Source organism: Bolinopsis microptera, chromosome 5 (genome assembly GCF_026151205.1).
Source record: "Bolinopsis microptera isolate Bmic1 chromosome 5, MBARI_Bmic_1.0, whole genome shotgun sequence".
Taxonomy (NCBI): Eukaryota; Metazoa; Ctenophora; class Tentaculata; order Lobata; family Bolinopsidae; genus Bolinopsis; species Bolinopsis microptera.
This window is the reverse complement of record NC_087076.1, coordinates 19,339,374-19,350,966: the sequence shown is the minus strand read 5'-3', so window position 1 is coordinate 19,350,966 and position 11,593 is coordinate 19,339,374. Positions and strand designations below refer to the sequence as shown.

The 11,593-nt window shown below is 39.0% G+C and overlaps 1 protein-coding gene across 1 annotated transcript; it reads right to left on the bottom strand.

Annotated features, from left to right (window-relative positions):
* Positions 1–9,322: 9,322 nt before the first annotated feature.
* Positions 9,323–10,087, bottom strand: LOC134815524 (plasma protease C1 inhibitor-like). Its single transcript, XM_063824063.1, has one exon. It carries the CDS (start codon positions 10,085–10,087, stop codon positions 9,323–9,325), a length of 765 nt encoding a protein of 254 aa, XP_063680133.1.
* Positions 10,088–11,593: the final 1,506 nt, after the last annotated feature.

Here is an 11,593-nt window from a genome sequence, read left to right as displayed (position 1 = left end):
GTGTATCAATTATTCATAGGACTGCGATGGAAGTCCTATTGTTCTATTGTTACGTAGACCAAAGCCCCAGCCCCAAAAATATCATAATTTTATTGTATAAAATATATATATATTAACCTTCTTGAATAAGACATACCCTTGTTCAGGGACAAGGAATTTATTATGGATAAGAAACTTAATGTTAGCATCATAAAGCGAAGGAAGCAGGCTGGGCTGATGTACGGGTCCCCGGATATCGTTTGAAACCCTAAACCTGCAATATCAGTCACAAAATACATGTACACTGAGATGGTCACCGCCACGCGGCCCGGGTCACGAAATCCTCTCCGAACCTCCACGTGGTGTGGCCTGGTTGGCACTAACGGGTGGTGTGCTCTCTTGTTGAGTACAAAGGTTGAGAACCAGGAAGTCAACACTAACAGCTACCAAGCACCAGGAAATTCTCTTTCAGTTTTCATGTCCCATCGAAGTCACCCACCACAGAGCTAGGGATCCCAATTCGCTCATTCTGACTACAAGGACACACTGATAATGAGTAGTCTTGGCACTTCTCCCTCCAGTAACTACTTTTCAGTTAATACAGCTAGACAGCGAAGGGCTCATCTTGAGGCCATCACATTTAACCTAGGATTAGGGGACCGAGTTAGCTTTGTCACACTCCTCACTGAAGTGTGACTGTACGCTCTACAATCATCTAGTAGCAGCAGAGTTTTACTGACACCATTACTGTTTCTAATCAGTTTCTACAGCGGAAGATCTCAACGCTCGAAAACAGTTCATCTCGGACATCCTGCAGAGATGCTTTATCACAGCCTGTCCCATCACACGGGGAACCCTTAGATCTACAGTACCCTGGTGGACAGCATAGATCACTAAAGCATAGCGGACCTCTTTAGTTCTGAGACGCAAAGCTAACCGGACCAGGAATAAACAATGCTATGCTTCGGGGATGCAAATAGGACATACAACTTTTAACGAATGCATTACTCACAATTAAGTTAACGACGGAAACCGAAAGGTTCTCCTTGGTCGGCCGAAGGCACAGAAATCGTACTGTAATGCGACACGTACCCTAGTGCGACAAGTAGTCTAGTGCGAAGTCCGACAAAAACACCCTCTATTCTGCCGTTCCCTGAGAGAAGGCAGTAAGTCCATTTTTCGAAAATTTGAGATATTGGTACCAAAATTTTCAGGAAAAGATTCTCTACAACTTAAGATATGAATCACGTTATAAAAATACTGTTTTAGCTGTCACGAAAGGCAGTAAGTCACACAAAACTTGAAAATTTAGCACATAATCCCAAAACCTTCCCTGAGAAAAGGCAGTAAGTCCATTTGTAAAGCCTTCTCTGAGGGAACTTTTTCCGTGAGGGAACTTTTTCCCTGAGAAAAGGCAGTAAGTCCAGATTTAATTGCAGTTTTTATAGTTTTTGGCCTATAACTTCCACAGTTTTAGTTATATCGAAATAATTTTTATGTGGTCGTAATCAGCTCAGCAAGCAACAAAATTTTGGTACTAATAATTCAAAATTTAAAAAAATATTATTTTCAAAATTTTTGAACCTGAACACAAGTTGTGTGAATTATTGAAACATTTTTTGAAAAATTTGGTGCTTTAAATATTGTATGTTCAAATATTTTTTTTCCAATTTAATGTGTCTGACCAAGCTGAATACGATGCTGTAAAAATTATTCCAAAATATTCGGTATTTAAGGAGTTACAGGCATTTTGAGCGAGAAATTATCCATTTTTCGTCAATATTACACACTTGCAATGCACAAGAGGCCCACATAATTATATTGCAAGGATATGATCAAAAATATAGAAATGTTGTATTTTTTGTGTTGACTTTATCTGAGGAAAAATGGACTTACTGCCTTTCTAGAGAGGAATCGGTTAAAATCGATCCTGATAAAAGGCAGTAAGTCCGCAATTCCCTCAGAAAAGGCAGTAAGTCCAATGCGGATGGGAAAATAGTTCAGTTATTCTGAAGAAAAATGGTTTTTATAGATCAGTGTTGGTGAATTTATGCTTTTAAGCATGTTTAGGACATATGAAAAAAAATTTATTTACACAAAGATGTCCAAATTAACCCCGTTTATACGAATAAAATTACCTAAAAAACGACAAACACGTTTGTCCCATTTTCTCAAAATGACATCGATGTGACTTACTGCCTTTTCTCAGGGAACGGCAGTATTGCACTACAGTACGTGTCACACTACGATCCAGGTAGCGTACCCTAGTGCGACATAGTCATAATATCCTGTCTTATTTCCATGTTCAGGTCAGATCCTATCCTTCTTATGGACCATTAAGTGATTCGTCGGGTCGGTTCACGTCATGTATTTCAAAATTATCCACTGATCATAATTCCTTCGGGTCAGTTCAAGCCACGTATGCAGTATGTGATCCACAGCATATGATCCTAATTCCTATCACACGCATCGCATGAAGATATATCTCTTATTGGAATAAAAAGTTCATATGCTTGGGCCATATATAAGGTCACGATGACATTATATATGGCGAACAACACTACTGTGGCCAGTACGAAGACTCATTTCCACCCTCCTACTCCTGCAGCAAACTCTGTCTACACCGCTAAGCAGAACATGAAACGGAAAGCTTCCGATACTGACCTCCCTACCAGTACCAAACACCTAATTGCTGACGCTGTTGGACCCCTCTCCTTTGAAGCCATGTCAAAACTGAACTGTCAGCAGGAATCCCTCGCTAAGAGTAAAATGGTACGCACTGCTCGGACGAAGGCCATGTGGCATTCTGTTGTTCCCCGCTCTTCACCCTGATCTTGAAGAAGATCTTTCCTGTTCGGCACTGTGGAAAACGTGGACCATTTAGCTGAGGCCCGACTGAAGAAGTGGATCAATTACGACCGTCGCTTGAACGCGCTGTGATTGATTGCTAGGGGGGGGGGGGGATAACGGTTTTTTTGTTTAGGTAAAAGTAGTTTTTTGAAAAAAAAAAAAAAAAGGTAAAAAAGGAACCAATAAAATGATAAAAATATAGCTCAAAATCGAAATAGCTCGAAATGAATTTTTTTTTGTTATGGTACCGTAAAAGTAAATTTTTGAAAAAAACAAAAAATTCGTTATCCCCCCCCCCCCCCCCCCCCCCCCCCCCCCCCCCCCCCCGCCCTTGCTACGATGATTATGACAGAATGGACTATTGAACTTGGAGAGCGTTGGAACAATGATTTTGAATTGAATATTTAACCCCGATAATACTCATAGTCATACAGTTACACGACTACACTCTTGTCATTAAAACTTTAAAACATTGTATTGCAATGTCAAATTTTTATTGAATGTGTAAAGTTTTTGGTCGCACTTTAGTTCGTGTCGCACTACAGTCCAGGTAGCGTACTGTAGTGTGACAGTGTCGATCTTGAAGGTTTCGCACTAGGGTATGTTTCGCACTAGGATACGTGTAGCACTACAATTATACGGGAACCAAACTTGGTGGAAAGTCAACGAAATTATGGCACTCAACAACATAGTTCATGACCAACATGACAAACTTGTTCCAGCCTCTAGATAGTACGGTAAATCGTGTTGCCAAGGACAATCTCCGACGTTGTTATAGTTCATATTACTCAGGGGAGGTTATAATGAAACAGTGCTAAGAAAGTTCCACCTGATGTTAAGGTTAACCTAAAGTTGTCTAAGATAAAACCACTTCACACCGAATGGCTTGTAAAAGTTAACACTGAAATGCAGGACCGGGGTAATTTGATAAAAAAAGGTTTCCATAAAGCTAGAAATAACTGATGCTTTAAGCAAATCTGTTACCATTAAGGGGTCGTTCACATATAATTATAACATAAAACTGATTACGGAGGGGTGGGGGTAAGAATGTTCCAAAAAATGATTACGTAATATCAAATATGTGAACGACCCCTAAGGTGTTTATCGTGGCATTGCAAATCAACGAAATTTTATATTATTTAGGTTCAGCGAGGCCGAGAGTTTATATCGGAGCTTTTAGATTTCAGAATATATTGGTTTATTTACACTGTAAATTTATATTTATCGAGTGACTAGAAATGATTGTTTGTTTTCTATTAAAAATATTTTGTTTTATCATTGTTACAGTTTTCATAATTTTTTTTTCATTTGCATTAAAAATCAACAAAAACTTACACTAAAAACCCTGAAAATGACACAATATTTTGACTAACTTAAAATAAGAATTATAAATTCTATACAATACGTATTTTCTAAACGACTATTCTATACGTTTTTTTCCCGCTTCTGCAAAGTGTTTTGTGTCAAATGTTGCACATGTACATATCCGGTGTTATCAAAGATGTTTCTTTCTCGATATCTAATTCAACTTGACTTCAGACATGGAGAGTACTAACGGAATATTGAGTGCACTGATCACCAACGCAGTGATGATAACATAAGACATCGGTGTAAAGGCGACCATGGCTGTTCCAAGCATCCCGCCAACCATGCCAATAGCACACGATATTCCGGAACCCAGTGCAAAGTTCTTTGTTCCGAAGTAATCAATATCAGCAAGGATGTAAGTCTGGGCCATCCCAGAGAACCCGTACAAGAATTTGACCATGAAATTGCTCAGAACAATAACAACAAGGCTTTCCTTTCCTACTTCTAGCATCGCTGTAAAAGCCACCACATTTAACAATGCGGCTATCACCTGTGATTTGCGGAAGCTGAGCATATTTCTGATCAAGTGCCAGAATAACATTCCAAATGCGGATGCTGAAGTGACAATGCCCAATAACAATAATTCCGGTCCTTGAGTCACTGTCACCGAACATTCACTGTTTGGTAATTCAGCCTTTTTGATTTTGAGCATCTGGATCATGGTTGGAACGAGAAGGATTGTAAGCCAGCCTTGGAATACAGTTATTCCATAATTCCATAGAATAGGCCGAGTTTGATGGTTCTGGCAACAAAATTGGGAACTTTCATTGTTCCTTTTGGTAAAAGATAACCTAAACCAGCTGACCAGACTCCACCGATAGCGTACATTATAGACGCAATCATCAATATAACATGTAGAATCGTCTTTTCGGAAGCCAGCTCAGCGAACATGACAAAACAAGTCGTAAAGCCGAGTCCTATACAAATCCCGATGAGGGCTCTAGAAAGAAGGAGCAAGTAGTAGTCAGCAACTTTAGCACAGACCACTGTACTCAGAACACTCGAATAAAGGGAGAACAGAAGCAACTCCCGTCTTCCAAACCAGTCCGAAATTGGCCCAGAAACGACAAGAGCCACAGCTAATGTGATGTAAAGTATACAATCCAATGTTCCTTCCTGCCACTCAGACAGTTCAGTGACACAGGATATTTGTTGAGTTATCACTCCAGGTAAATAAGTTTCCACTCCTAGTCCAAGATTGATCAGAGCACCAAACACTGCTAACAACTTATCCATCCGTGTCCAAAACGGCTTCTGTTCGACCAAAGATGTTTCCTCTGTTTCATCCCTCCCGTTCAGGGCGTCCGAGTCGGTCATCTTGTTTGAAGTTTTTAGGGACCTTTTTAACCTACAGAATGTTAGCTACAATGAATACACATCAAAAAAGTTGAGACAAGATCACAAGAAGCGAAAGGAAGTAGTATTTTTTTATCTAGACACTTATTTTACTTCGGAGTATTCCAACAGCCATATTGTTACACAAGTGCAACCAGCCAATTACAGGAAGCCGAAGGATTTGTTTTTAGCCAGTGACGGTTAAGGTAGTGTGTACCATACTTTCTTCGCCCGAGACTTTGCTGCAATGTGCAGCTCCTCATTTAACCCTCACACCCGATTTCTCGAATATTCGGCTGAGTAGACCGGGGGGCTGCATAGACCACTCATGATCCTTAGCTGAACGTCAACGACGCTCACCCCACGACCAGGCAGACAGTCGGATTTGAACCCGCAACCTCACGATTGCAAAGCTGGCTAACCAACTGCGCTACCTGGCCGTTATAAAAGACAATCTGTTGATTCTCATAATCGACAGACGATCGACGACAGGCGAGAGTAATAAATATTGAAACTTACAGACAAAGGTAAACGAAAATAAACATTAGTGGGATAAGTGTGGTAGTCATGTTTTTTAAAACAACTAAACCAGAAATGTTTTCTTGGGTTAATTTCTATGGATCCCGTTTGATGCGACAAGGAAAAGGCTCTTATCAGGAAAGGAATTACTCAACGTTTCAATGTGACAACATTATTATACAATATACATCGTATTCATGATCTTAAATTATTTGTTTATTTACCTAAGAAAATATTTCAACTATGCGACTCATAAATAATATTCCGATCCGGATTTTACAACTAAACCAGACCTAGTGTGACTTTTAGATGTGAGATTATAGTAAAAGTAAGCATATAATTATAAATATTTTGTTAGTTGAAAGTTTAGACTTTAGAGTCACCAGAAATGCAACTTATGAAATCAATTCAAGAGCAACAGTTGTGACATCAACACAATCAAATCTAATCAATTCAATATAATATCTGGTAGACTAAGCCGGTAAGTTTCTAGGTAGTGCTTGATACTGATAGCACCTTATTACACCCAATAACCTCATTACTCCAAATAACTTTCCCAATAATGAGGGACAGTAATACCTTACACGCACACCTTCTTAATGAGCCCACGTGACGGACACATTAAAATCTCATATCTCTATAATATCATACATCTTAAACAATAATCTCAAGATGTGTATGTGTCTGTCTGTTTGTGTGCGGGAAATTTCCGAACGGTTTAATGAAGAAAACGGTAAGAGTTAGGGGCTGGTTATTTCAGTATAGTGCCGAGAAAACTCTGACGAAGCAAAATGATAAAGGTTTTTTAAATCGGTTGGTGGTAAGTGGTTTAAACTTTAATTGATAATTTTGTGACCCAAATGTCATACTAAAGTGTGTACTCTCCACCTCTCGCTCTCTCTCTCCCCTCATAATATATTTGCTATATAATTAGGTAATTTGGCAGGGGACTTCAAGATTCAAGATTGCCTATCAAGTATTACTATTAGATATGTGAGGGGCACTCAGAATTAAATTGTGGTATGTTTGGAATGAGCGAGTTCATACTTTCGCACCGTTTTAACTACGAAAATGTAATACGTGTTTTCGAATATAATAGGCGGGTTTATACTTTTGCATTTCAACTGCAATAGTGAAGTCCGGGCCGAAGGCACGGGTTACACTAGTAGTAAAATATAACCCTACTTCTGATACTACATTCTCAAATACCATGCTAATAAAAACGAGCTAATATTCAACTATTGCAACTCTGAAATTGAATTTTAAAGCCATCAAATAGTAGAAATAAAGGGGGTTTCCTTTCAAAATAATGAAGTAATGACTGTTTTTTTTTGTTGGGGACCGGCCGACCGGCCCGAAGTACCAGCCAATGTTTACTCAAAAATATATATAATAAGTGTTATCAATTCAAAGTCAAAAACTCACACAAGATTAGATACTATTCATTATTGAAACGATTAAAAAGGAGCTTATCGAACAAAACATAGCCGAGTACAGATAAAGTTGCCTTTAGGATTGTAAAGTTGAAATTATCATTTTAATGCACTTATCAAAGACATAACAAAAAACATTATGACAAAAAACCTCCAGGTATGGTTAGTAACGTATACTGTGACACACAACAGTATGTTAGTATGTATACATGTACATCGCCGCGCATAATGGCTCACATAAACTATTAACAACAAAAGGTCGGAAGTTTATAAGCTTTTTTCACGTCCGTGGTGTATACTATAATACTATATATCAAAATCAATATGCTCCTAAATGGTCATAACGGGTAAGGTGATGGATTTTCCTAATTTCAATAAACTGATACAATACAAGCCATTTCATGGCTGTAAGAAAAATATTGCTGCTCATGTGCCTTACCGCTTGAGGCTTCGAGTGGTTTGCCATTACCTATCTTTGTATCAAAATTGTCCAAATTTTAAAACGCTGTTTCAATTGATTTAACCACAAACGAATTGACGACCCGATAAAGGATAGAAAAAGTTCATTTATTTGTCACACCGGCGTTATTAAAACTTTAAAACTGGAACTGAGAGTTACCGATAAATTAGCAAGAAATTTTAGCAGATATATAACAAAGTGAACAAACATAGCTGAGGGGTAGCAGGTAAAATTGTGTACACAACAAACAGTAGAGTAAATTATACTCCTCTAAAAGAGACGGGAGCTACTATATATAGATATAGGTAAGGGTACTGTATTTAAGAGAGTATACATTTGTCAACTATGTATAGGAGGACAGTTATATAGCTGAGGGGCTGTAGGTGCAAGTATGTATTATACCTGCTGTTTTATAGTACTGTAGATATGTGTAATAACACGGGTATTACACATTACACAAATTACTCCATACACATTACACATTACACATTACACAATACACATTACACATGTCATTGGTGCAATAGTAGAATATGTAACGTGGTCTCAACAATCGGAGATTTATAAGATAGAACTGAATAAAAAATTATATTGAAATCATTGATTCGGAAGCTTTAGCTAACCTCTACAAGCATACAACAAGAACAAAAGTGGATAACAAGCAAAAGCTGGAAAGTACGTACCGAGCTTTGTTGAACAATAAACAGTAACGAAAATATTGCTTGCACTGCATGTTACTCACCACAGGCTGAACAATTGAATTTAACTGTGCTTAATAACAAACTAAAGTGCACAGTTAAGGAATTAATAAAGAAAACGTATTCACAGTGTACATACATTAAAAAAACTGTGTACAATTATAAGAACTTGGATTTGATAGAAATTGGATTTGATAGTGCTTGATAACATAAATACTATAATAAATATCGTGCTAACGATAAGAAACGACACGCAAACTCTTCGACAAACGATCTAGATCTCAAGCTTTGTGTAATTTGCGTGATCAAAATACTAGTACTATACATACATACGTTATATATCAGATATCACGTATAAACTACTACATGTCACGTACAATAAAATGTATTTAGCGAACAAGAGCAGCTCTAGAAAAAGCTGCAGATACTTGAGATTCATTATCTGTACTCTAACATTAACAGCACATTACTTATCCCTTGTACAGACTTACGAATCCTTGCAAGGTCGCGGGGAGGTAACGTGAACTAGCAATATATACCGTGAGACTGTGTGTGGAGAGTCGTACCATAGTGATTAAATATCACCGTTATGTAATATGGTATGAGAGGAGTGTAGTGAATTCGTGTAATAGATAAATAGCATAACTCAATAATCCCGTAATAATTGAATTACATAAATATCATTCTTGCACTGCTTCCTTTAAACTTATAAACTGATCCCTCTCTAGCTGAGCAAGATAAGCTTTGGATGCGTCGTTCATCATAGCAAGGAGTTTTTTAAACTGCTCCATGATTTTAACAAACTGTTCTACGGACCTTTCGGCCATACTTTTAATCTCGCGGTACATGCAGGTGAACGAACGGACTACCTCTTGAACATTGTGTTCTAGCGTGGAAAGTGGTCCCTCAATCACTAGTGCCAGTGCAAAGCTGAACATGAAGCTCCTCCCACGCTTTGTCAGCAGACTTGGTAACATGAGGACCATGTTGCATCTCACCCTGGTAGAGAAGACACTGGTGAGAGCTAGTCCGGACCCCACCACTGCACCAATCCCTCCTCCCACTAGGTGACTTGTTCTCTTACTCATCAGAGCAGTCTCGTTAATGCTGGTCTGGTAGAGTCCTGCTGTCCAGCTGGAGTAGATGTGTTTAGTAGAGGGGTTGGTAGAGGTGTTGGTAGAGGTGTTAGTAGAGGTGTTAGTAGAGGGGTTGGTAGAGGTGTTAGTAGAGGTGTTAGTAGAGGGGTTGGTAGAGGTGTTAGTAGAGGTGTTAGTAGAGGGGTTGGTAGAGGTGTTAGTAGAGGGGTTGGTAGAGGTGTTGGTAGAGGTGTTGGTAGAGGTGTTAGTAGAACTGCAAGTAAAGTTGTCGGGTGCTGTGAAGGGAAGTCCTGCTAGTATAAGATGGGTTATATAGAGGTAGATGAGAACTCCATAAATCGGACCCATCAGTAAGCCTGCTAGTCGGCACTGTGATATATATGTTAGGAAGGCAGCGGGTGTGCAGCGAAATCTTCCAGTTTTAGATTTCTGTTCTCGGACATTGTTTACAGTTTCAATCTCGAACTTCTCGATCAAAGAGTAGACAGCGGCTGATGACCGATCATTGGTAGCCATTCTTGTAGTTGTAACCAGGTTAGAAGTTATCTCATTGCTATTTGCTATCGGTAATTTAGTTTCTGCTGATAGCGCTCGATGGCGATTGGCGCGATCCAGCGATAACTAGCGCTAGCTTGCGCTAGTTAGCGCAAATTTATTGTTTGCGCTAGCTAGTGTTAAAAGACGCTAACACGCGCCGCGCTAGTTGTTAACGGGTGATACCCTTGAAATATTTATTTCAAAGATAAACCTACATCAATATAAACCTACAAGTGACTACCTTATTGTTATATCCCTAAGCTATTTAGGTATCTCTACTCGAGTTCAAATTATTCAGTGATTTTGATTTTGTGTTAATATTAACCGTTATCCGATTTCAGCCGTTCACTCCTTCTCACGCAGTTAAACAGAGACAGCCAAAACACCCTTCCAGATCACAGCGACGAGACAGAGTTGTTTTGACGGCTTAACCCCGGAGGACAAAACAACAGTTCGAAAGAAAGCAGCTTGGTCGCGGAGCTCGGTGATTGGAGGACGGTGGTGACGAAGAAAGCACGTGATCACTGCAGTTTGTAAAGCCGGGATGCTGATCGAAGGGCTCAGAACGGAGTTGGATCAATCGATTGAGAGTTATACTTTGATAATATATTTTGTAAATTTCTATCCAACTGTATACCTTGTCAAACCCAAATCCAAAGTAAATCAAATACAAAGAGAGAAAGTTCTTATTGTAAATTAAAGACCCACTTGAAATTAAAGCACAAAAGTACGCTTACAACAAGTGGAGCCTGCATCAAAAGAACCCTAATTCAGGCGACATCGTGTTCTTTGTACATCTATTTGCTTGATTGTTAATTTGTCTCCTTTTTCAGACCATAATTAGCAGCTGTGAATGGGAGAATCAGTTGAGCAACTTTTGGAAAAAGTCAAGGCGTTGCTGGAAAAGGAGGATGAAACCTCAACGCAGTTTAAAACTGGCATAGCCCAGTTACTGCCAGAACCAGAGGTGAAGGTGGAATCGGGGGAGCATGAGGCAAGTCGTGCCACCGAAATCTCAAGTGCCCTGTCTAGAATTAAACTAGGACAGGTCACAAAACTCAGGAAGTTTGAGAAAGGAGAAAATTTCTCAAGGTTTTGTGAACGTTTTCAGGAGTATGTACAGATTACTCAGATTAATGATAGCCAGTTGCATCTTTTCTTTCTTCAACACGTCGATGATGAAACTTACTCGACGTTGAAATCTGTAAATCTCGGGGATGACGAGAAGCGTAATTGTTCTCTTTTCTGTGAGATTTACAAGGAAGCAGTTTATGGTACAGATAGCGTACCATTAAAAAACGAGGTCCTTGAGTGTAA